Consider the following 18,957-nt stretch of genomic DNA (forward strand, 5'->3'; position numbering starts at 1 on the left):
ACTTCATCAAAACCTTAAGTGCGTTCCTGATGGATCTCAAGCCTATTAAGTTTACCAATGCTGTGTGTCTCTGACCCTTTGATAATTTAAAATAATGCATCATGACAACCTTCCCCAGATTATTGATGTGAGGCCTCCCTCCATAAGATACCTTCCTGAGGGGACCCGGATTGCAGCCTACTGGAGCCAGCAGTACCGCTGCCTCTACCCGGGGACAGTGGTGAGAGGTACGGGCCATTTCTTCAGCACTTACACAAGCATCCTGCTCAACACCGACTTTCTCACCTCCAGTATCCAGAGGAGTGCTATAAGCAGAATTCAGCAAACCTTGATACACCCATGTTTCAACAAAATAGTGTTTGTTTTTATTTATTTTAAATTTTAAGAAGTTTGCAGTGGTTGTTAAGCCCAGTTAGTTTGATCATGTTAAATATTTATTTTGAATACTCCCATGTGGCTGTGTGTATGTACACTTGCAGATATAAGTATTGGCACTCTGTCTCTTAATTCAGTTGATTCACTTAATACTTGCTAAGAATATTCAATAAAATAGTCCAAATTAACAAAATGAATTAACTAACTAGCGTGTTTCACATACAGGGTGTTAACACTAACATATGCAACTGAATAAATGCAGACACGCACACACATCGATGTGCTCACATACATACACTGGAAGTCAAAATTAATCAAATCAAAATGACTTGTACAAAGGAAGTGCAAGCATGAGAGCTAACAGAGGAGGACACTTGGATGAGAAGAATAATTAAATGACTGCAGTCCTTTGTTGCAGTTTCTTCCAAGAAGGCTGATGAATTTTCATATAACTCAAGTTTATTCTGATTCTTTCTGTATTCTTTGATCCTATTGTTTGGATTCCCACTGTATGTATAGATGAATACAAGTTTTAAAAACTTCGAAAGTGTGGATTGCTATCAGCATCCTAACCTCTGCTGAATATACCAGCTTCTGAATTTATACTAAATACAACCCATTCAACTCCTAATCCTAACGGCTCCTTCACTGTTTGACAAATGAAGGTGTCCACTTTATAAAATAGTTATAATAAATGGATGTCTGTTAGACTTCATTTATTTAAAAAACATTCAAGGGTATGTTCTGCCAGAGAGCTTCCCTCCCCTGTCTCAGACTCCCTAGAAACTTTCACCGGTTAGAATAATAAATAACTAAATAAATAAAAGAAGGAAAGTTATGTTAACAACCTCATTAAACATCCATTCAGCCGGAGGCCCAGTGACATGGGGTTAAGGACTGTGCGGTTTGCTCGGTGTAGGCCTGGCTCTGCGGAGACTGTTCAGACTCTTTCACCTGAGGTGGTAGGCATTTGGAAAATGGTCAAAAAACCTCTTAGTCCTCAGGCTGTGGATGGTTCTCTGTCAAGCCTTGGAGAAAAATAAGACTCATTTAGTTAATACAGCAAATGCTGTATTTCACGTTCAAACTGGGCAAAGTGAGTTTTTCATGCTTTGGGGAGAAGGTAACGGGAACTAGGGCATACAAAGAGAATCCATTCATCATAGTCAGTGAGGAGCCGGGAATACAGAGCTGGTACTGAGGTTCTGATTGGACGTGTTATGCATGGGATAAGGGGGGGAGCTGGAAGGCAAAAACTACTTTTTAAATGAGCTTTGTCTAATTTGCCCTTCTGGGGATCGTCAGAGTCAGACTGAGCTTTGTAGAGATCACCCATGCTCCACATTTCAATACATTCACATCCTAGCTTTATGTTTACAGTGCTTTGAAGGGATGCACCATTTAAATGTGTTTTGTGTCTGCTACCTGAAATCACAACTGCACGTTTTCATCCTGTCACCCAGTGGTTTTCATTTACCAGGATATGATTCCAACTGCACTGTACAGTATGTACATCAGATCAGATCTACTTTGTTCAAATAATAGATACTGGTTGAATACATTTGTTAGAAAGAAAAAAAAAACTAATATATAAAAGCAGCACCAATCTGTTTATGAAGACTTGAAAGAGCTGGAAAGAGCCACCCTTGAACCATTTAATTACTTTAAAATTGAAAATTACTTTAAAAGCCTTGAATGAATTCTTACAGGTCAAAAGAAAATGCAGCTGCATTAGTGAGTGCTTCGTTTGCCATTTCTGAAGGTTTTTCCCTTTCGCTGTTAGGAAATCCTGTTGTGGACGAGGATGATGACTTGATAACTGTGGAGTTTGATGATGGCGACACAGGGAGAATCCCATTATCACACATCCGACTGCTACCTCCAGACTACAAGATCCAGTGTAGGTATTGCATACAGCAGCTGCACATAAGCATGTGAAATGAAATGCAAATTCAAATTAGAAAAACCCAGAGAGAACATGACAAACTTCAATCAGACAAACAAACGAGAAGGCAGCACTTCCAAGAAACTTAAGCTCAGCTTACAGTACCAGTGTTTTATTTGAATCTACTCCAACAGCTAAGACTTTTGGGCTCAACTTTTGAAGTTTAATGATGAATGCTACACAAGAAATATGTTTTCTAAAATTGGCACCAAAAGTAATTTTGATTCCGGTCTCTCTAATATATCCACGTTTCTAAGGCGTACGCTCTGCCAATTGTAACAAAAAATAAAGTGCTTCACTACCACTACAAATTAGACACAAATATATTGTATTTCAAAGGGTTCCCACTTGTTAGCAGTTCCTGACACTCATTTGTGGGTTGCCGATATTGGTTAACACAGACAACTGAGCAAGGTGCTTTTTTGTGGTTGTTTAAAATAAAATATGAACATTTCCCAGCAAGAACTGTAAGACTGTCAAACATAAGGATGCCCTTAAGATGCTGTTTGGTTGCTTAGATTGTGTTCTTGAAGACTGTGTTCAGTGCCTCATGAACTGTGGAGTTGTGGTTGCATTTAAATTGGGCATTTCCTGTTTCAAAATAAAGCATTGCAGTAGATGTGATACAGGCATTAAGTTGCTTTGTGCCAGTCTGGTTAAGGTGTGGAGTCTGTATTAGAATAATGAGCTAATTCTCACTGATGGCTACCGTTACGCAGGCGCAGAGCCCTCCCCTGCCCTCCTGGTGCCCAGCACAAAGAGACGCAGCAGGAAGTCCAGTAAGGATGTAGGGGAGAGCAAAGAGACAGGCCTGCAAGCAGCCGAAGAGCCCGTGCCAAAGAGCCGAGGACGAGGAAGGAAACCCAAACCAAAACCTGGTAATCATAGTTTTGGATGCAGTACAATATTTAATTGTGTCAATATTTTGGTCAATGTTTACATTATAGAATGGTAATAGGGTTAATACTTCTAAACCAAGGAATGTGTTGTAGTAAGATTTATATAACCCCAAATTCATTTGGCATGGTCTAACTCATACAGTATTTGGATGTTTAATGTCAATGCAGAGAGAACTTGTTGACAGCTAATATTTGACTAAGGTATATAGTAAAATATAATACCTTGTTACCACTTGCATCTAGAGAAAACTGTTAAAGCTTTTGTCTTTATTTAAGCACTCCAGACCATGAGATCAGCTGTTAAATGAGTCACGTGCAAAATAATGCAAAGAAAGATCTAGTGGGAACACTTAAAAGGATAGTGAATATTCCTTTAAGCTCTAATCCATTTGTGTTTTGGTTTTTAGTTGTTTTTCTTAAGCAGAGACACTTGTTTTGCATTTATTATCATTACTAAGACAATGAAAGCTGGTATATATTTAAAGTTTAAGATTAATGAAATATGTTATAGGGAAAATTGAAATTATAATAAGACATGCAAAGTAATTCAGAGAAAGTTTGTCAAAATGTAGCTTCCATTGTGCTTCCCTGTTTGCCTAATTATTGATATCAAAGAAGAAAAGATTGATCTTAATAGCTGTAGCCTGGTAACCAGAGATTAAAATAGCTGATGTCAGTCAGTCTTAAATATTTAATCCCTGATATTTTCTCTTCTTCACACATTTATGAAGAGCCTGAAGCTGTTCCTGGAGATGTTGATCAAGGAGAAGCGTCCGCTGCCACAGACGCCCCCGTGAGGGCTCAGTCTATGGGGAGGCCAGGGTCCAGGCCAGGGAGAAAATGCCAACAGAGCAATAGTGCCAGTGCTACCACTGCAACAGCTAATGAGACCCATAAAAAAACTGCAAAGGTAAAAGCTCCAGCCAAAGTAAATACTCAACCACAGACGGCATATGCATCCCCCACGTATGGAAAAGTCCTCTCGGTGGAAGCCTACAGTGATCTCTCGGGTTCACTGGGTTCATTCATATCTAGTGACGGCAGTGGTGCAGGAAAAATCAAGCCCAAGAAAGGAAGGAAACCTGAGGATCAAGAAATGGGGCCAGGAGTCAAGGGACAAAGAAAGCAGCCAGAGTCTGAAATTCTTATTAAGCTTGATCACGAAGGGGTGATGTCCCCCAAAACAAAGAAGACAAAAGCCCTGATGATGATGGAAGATAAAAGGGACAACAAGACCGTGATGGGCATGGCATACTCCACAGTCATACCAGGAGAGGCAAAGCAGAAGTCCCCCAAGACCAAAGCTGCGGAGAAGGAAAATCCAAAGACTGCCACGGTCTCCACCTACAGCATTGGGAAGCTGGGGAGCAGTGGGGATGGGTTGGTCAAGGTGAAGGACCCTGAGGTAAATGAAGAAGAGGAATCAGACAGCAGCAGCAGCAGCAACAGCAGCAGCAGCACCAGCTCGGAGTCGGAAGGGGAGGAAGATGAACAGAACCAGGATGGAGCAGCACCAGAAGACACCAGCTCCACTAGTTCCAGGCCTTCCAGTCCTGCCTCCTCCAACTCCTCCAGCTCTTCTACCAGCAGTACCTCCTCCTCCTCCTCCTCCTCCTCCTCCTCCTCCTCCTCATCGTCCTCCTCGTCCTCTGGCTCGAGCTCATCCTCTACTTCGACTACGACAGACGAAGAGTCCTCCTGCAGCTCTGACGAGGAAACTCCTGCCTCACCCCAGTCAACATCTGCGGCCCAGCAGGCCAACCCGCAAGCTGAGGACAAGCTGTCTGACCAGATCCCAACCTCCCCCCAGTCCAGAGTCCGGAGCCAGAAACAACAGCAACAGAAACAGCAGCAGAGTAAGAACCGCCCAAAGAAACGGGAAGGGATCCACCTGCCCACCACCAAGGAACTGGCCAAGCGCCAGAGACTGCCTTCAGTGGAGAACAGGCCTAAAATCGCTGCCTTTCTGCCTGCCCGACAGCTGTGGAAGTGGTTCGGCAAACCCACGCAGGTGAGCTTTGGAATTGCCTGGGTGTATTGATTTTTTTTTTTTTGCCTTCAGGTTGTCCATAAATGCAATTCAGATCCATTTGTATAACCATGGTTTTTAATTTCTAATTGCACTTATTGCATTAACATGTTCTTCATAACATCTAGTTTATTTGAATTAGCTGTTAATGCCCATGATGATGATGGTTTGTTTGTTGTGCATCTTTGTTTATTTTTGACATATTCCATAATGGCCTTTAATGTTTACTGTTGCGCAGAGACGGGGAATGAAGGGAAAAGCCAAGAAGCTGTTCTACAAAGCAATTGTGCGAGGGAAAGAGATGATTCGTATTGGAGACTGTGCAGTGTTTTTGTCTGCTGGCCGGCCCAACCTGCCCTATATTGGACGCATACAGAGCATGTGGGAGTCCTGGGGGAACAACATGGTGGTCAGAGTCAAGTGGTTTTACCACCCAGAGGAGACCAACCCTGGGAAGAAGCTTCATGATGGAAAGGTTAGTTTCAAGTCTCGGGAAAAAATAAATAAAAATAAAAATCTCTTGCTTTGATCTGTTTAATTAAAACTTGAAAGGGCAAAGAAACATGGATTATTCTTTTTTCCATCTCAAACAAGAAACAAGTATCACTTATTAAACAGTGACCTTGAGGTGATCACTAATTAGAAGAGGTTTATTGTTCTTGCGGTCTCTTTTCAACTAACTTTATCTTAGAGGGCTGAATGGAGAGCTTTATAATTTCCATCTCTTGGCAGAATTGGGATCAGAAGTCCGGAAGAGGTCTCCCTGCGGCCCTCCAGGCTTCCAACCAGAGAAAGGACTTCATGGAAGTGAGAACATTTACAATTCTTTTAAGACTGTAGATTGCTAAATATAAAACATTTATGTCAATTTCTTATTAATTTAAGACATTAAGTTTGTTTTTTAGGTGTATCAGAAGGGAATCATATTTGTACAACTTTAGCTTGTTTTGGTTTTTTTGTGCGGTGTAAAATCAAGTGAAAGCTTGTTAATTTCAAGGTTTCCTAAAGTATCATGCCAACGGCTTGGCATGTAGCAGCTGTTTATTTTTTGTGTCTTTTAATCAAATGCTTTCTCTGAGTTGTAAAACCAGTTGGCATAGTGAAAGCTATGCATTGCTTGGCAAACTTGAATCTGTAGAGAAGTAGAACTGAGGAGTCTTTGAAGACGAATAGTGCCAGTGCATAAATGTATATAAATGACAACCAACCACCTCTGTCTCTTTCTCCATTCAGCGAGCTCTGTACCAGTCCTCCCACATTGATGAGAATGATGTACAGACCGTCTCTCACAAGTGTCTAGTGGTCAGTCTGGAGCAGTATGAGCAGATGATTAAAACCAAGAAGTATCAGGACAGTGAGGATCTTTACTACTTGGCAGGGACCTATGAGCCCACAACTGGGATGATATTCAACACAGATGGCGTTCCAATCATATGTTGAAGAGCTTCGTCCTTCAGAACTCAGGCACAAAGGCCTGTGGCCCTATTACTCGGGGCGTGTACCACAGCTACAACATTGCCTTGAAGAGAAGACATTGAGAGAACTTTGGATGAATATAGCATTGAAATCAAAGGAACAGTAGTTAACTGTTCAAGGACACAAGTAACCTTCCAGGGTTACTGACTTAATGAGTGTATTTGTAGGAATGGGGAGGAGGGGCAGCAAGGGGGAAAGAAACCTGTATCTTGAAAGTGGCAGTGCTGTATGCAGCCTTCCGCTAAAGAAGTGCATCAGCAGCTTCAGCTCTTTGGGGAATCATTTGATGCCTCAAGAAATATATGCCCTTAGTGCAAAATAGCACTATCATCTTGGAACCTCAAATGTATTTGACTCTGAATATAAAAACAAGTCTGTGGCAGCTCAAAGAATATCTTTATTGAAATGTGTCCACTCGGAGGCTAGTGACATTAAGAACGTGTGAGGCTATCCAATTCCCTGAGCTGCAAATCAAGCCTCCTGGGAAGGAAACTTCTTCTATTGATACTTCTGTAAGGGGATGGGCGGACAGACTGCTACCAAGGTCGTAAGTTCCCAATCTATCGAGCAGTAATTGTGGTGCCATGACGAAAGGTGGCATCACTGGAGAAAGTGTTGAAATTGTCTGCAAGGCAAAGTACTTGTGCTCAGCTGAGTGCTTGCTTTTGTTTCACACAATATGCTAGTACCAGCTGCAGACTCCACCACCAGCAAAACTTCAATTAAAGGTGACACTGTTCATAAGGGACTCAGTGGATCTCATAGGCCATAAGGTCTGCTTATAATAATCCTCAGGCATTCCTATAGCCTAGTACCCAGCTTCTAAAGCAATTAATTAGAGATGACAATGCACATTAAAACGAACCCACCAGGAAAGATGACATCATCATTATGCAACCTTCTGGAAAATCCATCGTGCTTCTTTAAATCATAAGAATTTCTAAGTGTTGTTGACAGATTTGGCCTTGTCATGTCTACCACATGACTTTTTTCCACCCAACGGTAACATCAGCAATGCCTATCAAGACACTTCTCTGACAAAGGAAGAAGATCTCTTCAAGCACTTAGGAGGCAATGAAGTAAAGATTTTCCACCAACCTCCTTCCACCTGTGAGCCACTACAGACTGACACATTTCAGCTGGCCAATCGCTTGGGCCAATTCATTATTTAACTTGTAATGGTTTGTGTCCAACTATGTGAGAATGGCTTTCCCATTCCAAATGGAGAGTCCCGAAGGAACCATATTGTTTGGCATAGGTGGTCTTTTCATAAAAAGACTGGAGGAGGGGGGGGGGAATCCTTTACATGACTCAAGTTGAACTGGAGTTTAAGGGATCCCAATATTTTTTGTAATATATATATATATATATATATAATTGATTTTAATTTCATGTACTATATCTTTAAGTAAAATTACTCTTTTAAAAAAAAAAAAAAGAAAAAAAAAGAAAAGCTTTATAAAACTGTGAAATAAAATTCAAAAAGTCAGGAAACCTAAGGTTGAGGTTATCATTTAATCTTGTTGCTGGATCTTTACTAAGTAGCTGTCGACATGCATGACTAATTGTATTAAAGAATTGCATATGGAGGTGCGTGTGTGTTGGGGTGGGGGGGTTCTGAAATGCTGACAGTATTTAGTGGCTGCTGTGGGTGGCCAGAAATGCAGTTGTTTAAACGAGAGCACTTATTCACTGCCCATTGCCTTGTGTAGAAGACAATTATTTAGACAATCGAAAGAAGAGGAGAGTTCACCAGGGTGTTGCTCCATTGTCTTTGTGTTAGGGACACAGGTCTCTCTATATGATGGGATTCAAATTGGAGGTGCTTGTATCTGTTTTCACTACCATGCCGTGTAGGTTCAGTCCACAGCAGTATGCAAGTGACAAGTGCTTTTGTAAAATGCTTAGTCTTTTTTGAAGACCTACTTTTACAGTTGGCTATACATGACATATTAAAATGGCACCGAACATTTCTATTCTAAAAGCACTTTTCCTCAAGTAACTTGAGAACAAATCAAAACAATTGAATGCAGCACTGAGCAGTGGAAACTGAAATGAATGGAACGGAGACTTCAATAACTTTTTTCTTTATATTTGTTGTTTTTTATGCTAACTGTGCATATTATAGAGCATTTGCATTAATGTCCTAGCTTTGCAATGGTATTCAAGGTAAAAATGATATATTCCTTTGCTGCAGCTTTGATCTTAATCCCAGAGAGCCTTCTCATATTTCCAAGACCAGTGTGTTTATTTACACCTATTGTTCACTGTTTGCTGTAATTGTTCCCCCTCTGCACATTGTATTGTAATCCGAATGAAAGCTTCACTATGGTTGTCAGAATGTCTTGTCGTTTCATACTACTGTGGGAACCTGTTTTTAATTACTGTACTACCAAGACCAATCAGATCTGGTAGACTCTTATGTTTTTGTTTGTGTCCAACACAGTCCAATCTATACTGATTATTCCTTTAGTGTATGTTGTTCTGCCACCCTCACCTAACCTAGGAATGTTGGTTGCCGATTATTTTTTTTTACAGCTGTTAAGCAGCTATAATCCAAATCTAGAAAAAAACGGTAATGAGCAAAGAAAGCAAAAATAAAATAAAAAGCAGTGTACCATATATTTATAACTGCCATAACTCTAATTAGGAATTCAGACGGGATAGTAAATTCTTAACACCGGACTTGTGTTGATTAAAATGACAGTGCATGAAGGTAGGTGTGTCCTTTACCAACATCTGCAAATGTCACGTAAAGTCACAGAATCAGAATTTGCCATGTGTGCTTGTTAGCCGCATTGGTTTGAAAAATATTTTTCCACTTGCTTAATGGCAAATATAATTTTACCTTGCTCTGCGATTTCTGGAAATTACTCATTTACATAGTGTTCAAACCCAAAGATGTTTACTAAGTAAAATGTTTACCTCTAAAGATAAATTTCTCCCCTGCATAGGTTTTTGGTTCTTGTGAAATGCAGATTTCAGTGTCCATGATTTTGATGGTGTAGTTATTTCAGGGGACCACATTTAATCAAATTTGGAACACAATGTTTTTTTCCTCTTACAGGGATAAAATATAAGGGAATGGATGAGTGTTTTGTGAAGATGTGCGGTGTGGTGAAGTAAGGGAGCCCATTGGAAAACCCCAGCCTAGTGGTTTAAGTAATTGCTGACCCTTATCCTCCTTCCATCACTAACCCACTCTTTTGTGTCTCTCTTAGTGACACTGTTGAAGACAGAGTTATAAAATGCATGGCCATTCAGACTTTCCTCACTTTCCTTTCTAAATGAAAACAATATGTAAATAATGTAATTATGGTTAGTCTGATTCAAGACCTGTCACCCAGGTCACCTTCATTTAAAAATCATCATAACATAAAATAAAACCATATTCCTGGTTAAATAAACATAACCTACATAACTTCTTCTTAGTGGCATATTCTGTTTTAATGATTTGCATTGCTGACTTGCAGCACAAGTATCTCCTGAGAGGCCTCGCCTTACCTGATCAGGTGGTGCAGAGGGGAAGCATATGAATGTACCACTAAACCTCTAAATGGGACGTGTTATGCAACATGGTTTTTCACTATCTTTTCACCATGTTTCCAGGAGTTTTTTTTTTTATTATTTACTTTGGCTGAAACAGACAGAATCACAAAACAAAGTATAGTTTATTAAATGAATATTGGAAATTGGTGGATGATGCAGCACTGAAACAGCAGTTGGTGTAATACTGCACAGGCGTTAACGGTTAAAATGGCTTTTATCTGTCTTCTCAGTCTATAAAGGGGACCCAAAAGAACTTGTAACGGTGCCAAATTATTCAGATTGACAGTATAAAGCATGGATTTGGATTCCTGACCTGACTCTAAGCCTTATGCGAGCAAAATGTCTGTGCTTTGTATATGCTGTTGTCATTTTGGGTTGCATTCAGTCCCTGTTCTTCACTATATCTTTCTGATTTGTATTAGAAACACACAAACATTTGCTGCACAATATTAAGACAACACCACAGTGTTAACCTACAGCTTGATACAAAATGTTCACCCTGCTATTGTATTTGCACGCACCTCCATCTGTCGGGAGCTGTTCTGCCACATGCGAAACGGGCCCCTTTGACATTTGTGAAGTCACAGCCAAGTGAGAAATGTCATAAGATCCCTGGGAAAATACAAACCAAAATCAGTTGCCGTTACAAATGTAAAAGTAAAAAAAAATCACAAACAACCCGATACAATGACATGTACTTTCTTACCTTTGCAATGAAGCAAAGGGGATTGTAAGTCACTTCCCAGAGATCTCTTGTTTATCCACCCCTCCCACCTCCAATAGCAGCTGTTGAAGCTGATAAGGGCTCGTGTCTTTTGTTTATGTATTAAATGCTCACTAACCAGAGTGGTAGACCAAACACTTAGTCTTAGTGTCAGTTCCAATACCACATTTCCCCTTCATACGCTTTTCGGTTGGTGGTTTGGGATGGCATCGCAGGGAAGCCCGGCGTACAGCGGTGCTGCTTATCAATATCCTGTTCAGTGCTGTCACCGAGCCTCTTCCTTGGGCCTGCTGAGGCAACAGGTCAGACAAAGCATATATATTTTATCTGCCACATTCAGTATCACTCATATTAAACCGGCAGAATGGAAGACCCTTAAGATCTGCTACAGACACTATGGATAGGGAGAGCAAGTCTTTGTAAAAACTAAGGCTAAAAATGACAATCACTTACCTTGACTGGCAGTAGGAGACCTCCCTTCCTTATTCATGTCTTTACTTACACTTTTTTAGGCAGAGTGAAAAGTATTGAACACTGCTATATTGAGCACCCCCCCCACAAGATGATGCAATTGGGTGCATTATTTAGTCCACTTTAACTGATAGTCAGAAGTTGATATTGAGAAGACTGGAGTCCATAGCCAAATTGTAACTGCATTTGTATACAGCCCCTCCCCAGTGAATTTGCACTCAACCAAATCCGATTTGGCTATTCCCTCAACAGATCTTTATATTTCTCCCTGCCTTGTCCCCATGCTCAATGAAATATACATGCATTTCTGATCTTACTGAAGCATACTGGGGACATCATTTACAGCGTGTGGGGGATTGGTGTGAGATACTGCTGGGTCTCCAGTTCTCTGCATGTGCCCGATTTTCATTTGGAAAGTGAGTTAACATACTGCCTTTTGAGTAAGTTTGAACTGTGATGAAATGTAACCCCCACCTTTTTTTGGCAATGTCTGTATGTATGCTGGTTCTCAGTTCTATTGTATTGATTTTTTTTCTCCAAAATGTTTTGTGCCCGTGCCCATCCCCTCCCCCACCCAGACAGAGCAATTTCCCGTTATTAATGTGCAATACTGCTGATTGGGTCCTCTGAGGTAGCTGCTAGTGGGGTGACAAAAGTTTGTAAGTCGAAAAGATTGAGGAAAAAAAAAAAAAAAAACTTTTAAAAAGGGTGGAGACCGGAGGCTGGTCCTTCGTTAGTCTTCGCTCTGTCGTTCCTTTTCCTTCAGTGTCAGTGAGGTCCTGTATGAAAGTGTTATGAAATACTAAACCGTAAAATAAAAAAAGCTTATTTTGGAATTTTAAAAAGTGTCAAGATTTTGTAAATGATTCTATTGGGTGGGGAGGGTATGATAAGAATATCTTTGTACAAGCATTTAATCATGTATATAAAAAATAAAAATTATGAAAATGAAAAAAAAAAAAACATTGCAAACCCCACAAAACCAACAGTGGAAGTGGGCTGTGCAGCTCATGTATAAAACTCACATAAAACCTTTTTTTTATTATTAATAAACTGCAGAGTTTTACAAAGTGTTCTTTTTAAAGCATTTTAGTAACTCAAGATTTTATAGTTTATTCATCAATAAACGGACAAAATGAAATGCTGTTTGTCAAGTGTCTGTTCTTTCATTCCATTCATGTTTTGCAAAAGGTTTGCCAAGACACAACACTTAGAAAATAAGTCTTGGCTCTGTCTGAGATTACAGCTCTGAGATGAATCCACAAATTGTGCAGTTTTTAGGTAAGCAATCCACCATTCCTTATTTATTGCACAGTGTCTTCTACTCACAATGTTATTATATTTCTTGGCTGACTTTTTGGGATCAATTACCCATTTTTAGAGCTGGGTTTTTACTGGAGCAGTCTCCTTATCAAAGGTACAACACCAGCAGTGTCTCACCTGGGATTGAACCCACAACCCTCCAGTCCAGAGTCCAGAGCCCTGAACTGCTGCCTGTTGCAGATTTTTGGCACAATTCTTTACTGGACTCTAGGAAAAGCCTTACAGTAGGGATGTATGTAGTAAAACCTTCACTGTGTCGGTCTGATTTTTAACAATTTTGATTAAAGCTTTTGGCGTACATAACATAATGGACATAACCTTGGGGTTGCCTTACACACTTCAGTCTGATGGGCAATAAATATATATTCTTATTTCTACCATTTTTATAACCCCAGCATACTCAAATCAAAGGAAAAAATATTTCAGTACTGAGCAGAATGCAACAGGTTGTTGAAAGCAAAAACCTACACAGTGCCTTCTGCTACATCTGGGGTGTGTTTCTAATTGCTCGTCATTCCTTGGCATAGATTTGTAACTGAAAGTGTGAAAAAGTCTTGGAGAGCTGTAATGAGTTCATCAGTAGCAACTCAGGACAAATGTTCGTTTAGGGGAAGCTTGAGGAAAACGATCTGCCCAAGCAAAATATGAATGTGTGCGTGCAAGATTGCCTTCTACTTTGTGGTAAAATGTACTTGAATATTGCATTTTCTAACTTTCATGTTTCAAACTTTTTCTAAGACTGTGTTTTTCATGTATAAGTATAAGTAAGTGGGGGTTTTAAATCTGCACATTATTTTAGTGCTGTCTACTGGATGTCATCTTTGATATCATTTCTGTAATGCTGGTCTGTGGATACTGAGGATCAATATATTGGTTTTCTTTTAGTAATCAACTCCCAGATTTACAACACCCAGACCAAACAACAACAAATCCCAACAATCAGAAATTTCAACAAAGTATTAGAGGTCTAAATGTTTCATCCAAGCTTTTATGGCATTTCCAAGCAAACTAGCATAAGTCCTGCCAACAAATCAATGGTTTTAGAACCAATAGAACTAATGCATACACATAGATTGATAATGTTTATACACATAAAGGAGCATACTGTACAAATTACCACACCGACTGAAAGACAGGAGATGTAAAATCAACTTGCTGGACGTTTTTGTATCGCGCTTCATGTCTGCCAATATAAATGTATAGTACATCTAATTTACAGGGATTACTATGCACAGACCTTATCTGGTAAAACGCTGTTGACTATTTCTCTATGGTTCCTCCTCAGTCTGCTCTTTGCTGCTGTTTGGAAAAAAAAGAAAAAAATGAACCACCCTTTCAGCTTAAACTTTCCTCTTATAGAGCAGGCTGTCTGTTTGACCCTGTCTCCCAGAAGAAGAGATATTATTCAGAGCATCCTGACTTTATTAGAAGCTATAGCAGTCTCCTTATGACACATACCTCATTAAAGAAACATAAAAAAGGGTTTGGCTCCTAGAGATGCTATTGAAATGTGGCCGGAATATATTTTTAAAGGTTGGTATCTCAGATCAGCTGAAGTATAAAGACATTCCCAGTTTCAATTAAACCCCGATTCCGCTTACACAAGCCCTTATCTCAACCCTATTCTAGTCGGTATTAAAGGATGATGTAGTGTCATTACAGGAGGGCTTTTTCATGTATTTAATGTGTTTTTGCTTCGGCTAGCCATTCCCGGGATGAAGCTCTGTATTGCTGGTGGAGCTCCCAGAAGGAGGCTGGTTATTGGTAAGTAATCGATACCACAAGAAAGGATTTCCTTTGCTACCTGGCTGAACTAAAACTCCACAGGGTAAACAGTGCAGTAAGACTTGGCATTGAAGAGGAAAACAAAAAACAAAAAAACAAAAAAAACAGCTTATTAATCTCTTCTATTGGTGTGAAGTGCTTTAGGTTTAATGAAATGGGGATAAGCAACTGTAGTAGAGTAATATGAATTGTGTAGTTGGATCCTGTGGGAAATCAAAAAGGACCCAGCGACAGGTATGGACAGAAGGTCTGAGAGTACAGCGATAACTAGTGCACCTTACCTGTGGTTTTTGTCGCAGTGGGGCTGCCACTGATCTTCATTATGCCAGTGTTTTATATATATATATGTATATATATACACACACACACACATACATACATACACACACTGTTTAATGGACCTCTGTGTTTGGTATACATGTTTTGGGAGGGTGTTTTGCTTAAGTGGCAGCTACATTGGATGTATACATAAGTATGGGTAGGAATACAATGGAACTTGATTGATGATTTTACATACAAATCAGTATATCCCCAAGCTGCACCATATACAGGCTCCTGGCAGGTTGCCTTACGCTCCATTACAGCATCCACTTTTACAGAACCTGCTAAAACAACCCATTATCTGCTTCATAAAAGTAAAGTAAGTCTGTAAGCAGAAACTTATTATTAATAGGGACTTTCCTTCAAAACTTAAGAAATGCACAAAACAAAACAAAACTATTGTTGGGCAGAAATGTAAGCTGTAACTGGTTTGCCTACAATTGTAAAAACACTATTCCCTTATAAATACAAAGATATACAGGATCCCAGCCTCAACTACTTGGTAGGCAGTTAAGGGCCTGTGTGATTTTGGCCAGTTGTTTTTTTCTACTCTTGTCAAAGAAATGAAGGAAGGAAACAGTGGCTTTCAGCTGTGGGCTTTAATGCTTTTATGATTGACATTTCTGTTACTAAAAAAACTGTACAAACACTAAGCTAACGTTACCATTTCTTATACAAGCTTAACAAGCTTTTGTAGCTTTTCCAGTGAAACAGGTTCACCTGATTAGTATTGTCAGGCCAAATTTGCACAGCACGACTTCACAGCCCAGTTCTCTCAGTACAGCCCTCCACCGTATGTTTAACTCAATTTGGCACTTGCTTCTAATACAGAAACGCAAACAGGGCCCACTCTGATTACATCCGTGTTTTGCTGGCTGGGCTTCTCGATGGGCCACTGTGAAATCTGTGGAGGGAAGTGAACAACAATGGCTTCAAAAAAATGATCGTGTGCTTTTTCTTCCATTCGCTACTAGAGATGTAATTGCCCTGTAGTTTAGCGGTCCCCTTTCCCTGACTCTGAAAGTTTTTACGCAATGCTCAATTGTACAGTATTACTGGAAGGAAAAAAAAAAAGTGAATTCAAATATAACAGTCATTCTTGGCAGGAGAGCGGTCTCTGTGCCTCTGAGTGTACTGTTCTGGGAAACATAATACACAATCTATTCATACAAGCACTATTATCTTACAAGAGGCAACTACGAAATAAAGACTGTACTTTAACAGTTTCTAAGGCAACCGGATTTATCAGAGTAAAACCTTTGATATCACTAACTAGCTGTTTAGTAGAGAAGCACAAACAGGAGAGAAAGGTAACACTAGTGCCTTCTATACGGTGGCACATTTATAGTATGTATGTCTGAGTATATATTTCATTTGAAAACCAGGCCAACAAAATCAGTTTAGAAGGAGAAGGCTGGTGCTGTTTGTTAACTCATGCTCAATCTGGACTATTCATACAATCATTTCCTTGAGTTAAAAAGATCCTGGAAGTTAAAGTTTGGACTTAAGATCCACATGGCTATATAAACTGTGTGTATAAATTAAAACATTTTGTTACTGAATAGCACATGGCTGAAATTGTAATGAAAAGTAAATTAAGATAGATATTTTAATAATATGACTTCTATTCACTATTTGTTTAAAGCAAACATACTATTCTCCTAATTGTGTCATATTGGCAATCCACAAACCAATTGATAATACCAGTATAATATGAATGTTACCCACTCCTCAGCTTCGTGATGAAATTAACAGCTAAGTAACTTTCTCAGAAAGCACACATTTCCGTGCATTAATTACCTTGAAGAAAGATATCTATTTCAGCATGAGAAAACATGCTTGTTGTTTTTTTTTTTTTATATAGATGTTTTTTTACCTAAACAATATATTTGCCAGATACAGAATAAACCTACCAAATATGGCAATATAGAGGGATTTTAAATGTAAATTACCACCCACAAACAAATCAAGAAACCAAGGTTTATTAACACCTATCACTTTGAAATATAAGGTGTGAAGGCCACAAGCAGGCATGATAAATCAGATCTAATCATATATCTGACAGTTCTGAACTTTCTGGGAATGCATAAAGTGACTTATTTGCGCACAATTAATAAATATAGCCCCTGCTTTTTAAGAGCTTTTTTTTTCTTCCCTCTAGTGCATGGGCTTTAATCTAAAGACAATGTTTGTATCCCTAATTCCCTACTTAGCTATTTATAAATAATATATAAATACACTAATCTGACATTAATCAAACTGCTTTAATGGATCTAGCTCCATCTTTCTCAGGCAGTACCTCAATAACTCTTGTAATTAGAAACAAGAGAACTGTAGTAATGAATACGACCTCAGAGTATATGCTTGATCTGCACATGCAATGATACATTTCTGCTGGAAATAAACACGACTCAGTTTCACCTTCCTTCCCTGTAATGCCTAGGCTTTTATAATACATAAATGCTGGAGGTCCCCATGTACCAATTCAATTTTTTACTTTCTGTAAAACTGAACAAGAGACAAGAACACAAACTGCTTTTCTCTCAGCTCAGGGCGGCGCTGATATCAAGTATCATAAGGCATTGTTTGTTGTTTAATTTACTATTCAGGAGTGCTTTCATTGTCTGATGATGACAAGTCAGGAAAATTTGAATGCATGAGGTCAGCGTGGACACAAGGCCTCACATTACCCCCCTGTGCAACTCGAGAACTGCCCCTCTCTGCTGCAGGGGTCATTTCTCACTAAAATGAGAGCTGCTCATATATAAAGATATTTGATAGAGGGCCTGCCAGGCTGAAGAACAATATAGGATGTGGCTGCTATTGAAAGATATGATGACACAGTTTGCATATATGTAGCTTATAGTCTTTAGGCACTGTGCAAAACTTCAATGAGCTGCTTTGCAAAGAAATACATAAATATATACACATGGTTATCTGATAATTATAGTGAAATATCAATCAGGTGTCACGCAGGAATATTTTCTCAAAGGAAAATGCACCCGATATTCTGTGCTGGCATTTTCCTACATTTTTCTCTCATTAAAAAATACCACAGCAAAACATTTCCGTGGCATTCAGATTTGCAACTGGGGGAATAATTCTGCATAATTTCCAACACCTGTTTTTGCTTTATTCCTTTTTCTCATCTTTATATTTGGAGTCAGTCTAGGTGCCAAAACTTCACAATTCCACCTTTATATAGGAAGCATACAACATTTTCATAATCTATCACCTATCTCAAATAGTTTCCCCTTGGACCTGATAATCATAAATATTGTTTGATGTGTCCATAGCACTTTTATTCAGTACCCTTTTTACAATTTGTGTCCATTGCATCCATGTGTTGTTGACATGTTCCTCGCCCCATTGCAGGTTTGGTCTCTGTGACTTTGCCCTTCATAGCATCTCCTCAAAGATATCCTTTTTTTCTTCCTTTTCATATGGAGAGATTTGGTGTGGAATTTAAATGAACTGTAAACTGAGTGTTGGTAAGGAATTTATTCATTCTGGCCATTCAAAATAGTTTCTTTTGTTCATGTTTTTTAATTGTTATGCTATGACTATTTTTTTTTACAGCCACCCGCGTGTTTCCGTGTGGTCTGTACTCTGTTAAGCAAAACATTTCAGGTAATCTCTTTCACTGAATACCCGTCCTCATGGAGAAAAAATATGGATACAGGATTATTATAATTTAAGTCATTGCTAGGTAACTCCCAATGCAGTCTCATAAGAGATGGTGCTTTCATGGCAGAGACTGATGTATAATGCATGCACAGTTCTATTAGTTCTTTTGAAATTGATATTAAACTATTTAAGTTTTCCTTCTGGTTTTGATTTCAGTAAGATTTCAAAGTAATCATCCATTTGCAGAGACTGAAACTTTTAGTCTCTGAATAATTATATTTAGTGCTGGGATAATTAATCAAATAGATTATTTTTATATTCAGCAGGGTTTTTTTGTTTTGTTTTTTCTGGTTTTCCAGTTTTTGTATTCATGACTTGCATGAACGCAATTAGCTTCATGTGCCTGATATGCTTTGACTTCTTAATGAGAATT

At 39.1% G+C, this 18,957-nt stretch overlaps 2 protein-coding genes across 4 annotated transcripts in view; one reads left to right on the top strand and one right to left on the bottom strand.

Annotated features, from left to right (window-relative positions):
* Positions 1 to 12,609, top strand: part of tnrc18 (trinucleotide repeat containing 18) — an 82,847-nt gene extending 70,238 nt beyond the window's left edge. For all 3 annotated transcript variants that reach the window (XM_066689269.1, XM_066689270.1, XM_066689271.1), the window contains exons 24-30: positions 119 to 227; positions 2,159 to 2,275; positions 3,040 to 3,198; positions 3,951 to 5,230; positions 5,487 to 5,723; positions 5,981 to 6,055; positions 6,482 to 12,609. In XM_066689269.1, the coding sequence (XP_066545366.1) occupies positions 119 to 227; positions 2,159 to 2,275; positions 3,040 to 3,198; positions 3,951 to 5,230; positions 5,487 to 5,723; positions 5,981 to 6,055; positions 6,482 to 6,688 (2,184 nt within the window). In that variant the 3' untranslated portion in view covers positions 6,689 to 12,609. The remainder of the gene's footprint in view (positions 1 to 118; positions 228 to 2,158; positions 2,276 to 3,039; positions 3,199 to 3,950; positions 5,231 to 5,486; positions 5,724 to 5,980; positions 6,056 to 6,481) is intronic.
* Positions 12,610 to 15,523: 2,914 nt separating this feature from the next.
* The window catches only part of fbxl18 (F-box and leucine-rich repeat protein 18), a 41,535-nt gene continuing 38,101 nt past the window's right edge, over positions 15,524 to 18,957 (bottom strand). The window contains exon 5 of the mRNA XM_066690353.1: positions 15,524 to 15,801. Coding sequence (XP_066546450.1) covers positions 15,753 to 15,801 — 49 coding nt within the window. The 3' untranslated portion in view covers positions 15,524 to 15,752. The remainder of the gene's footprint in view (positions 15,802 to 18,957) is intronic.

The sequence above is a fragment of the Amia ocellicauda genome, chromosome 17, assembly GCF_036373705.1.
Source record: "Amia ocellicauda isolate fAmiCal2 chromosome 17, fAmiCal2.hap1, whole genome shotgun sequence".
In the NCBI taxonomy this organism is placed as follows: domain Eukaryota; kingdom Metazoa; phylum Chordata; class Actinopteri; order Amiiformes; family Amiidae; genus Amia; species Amia ocellicauda.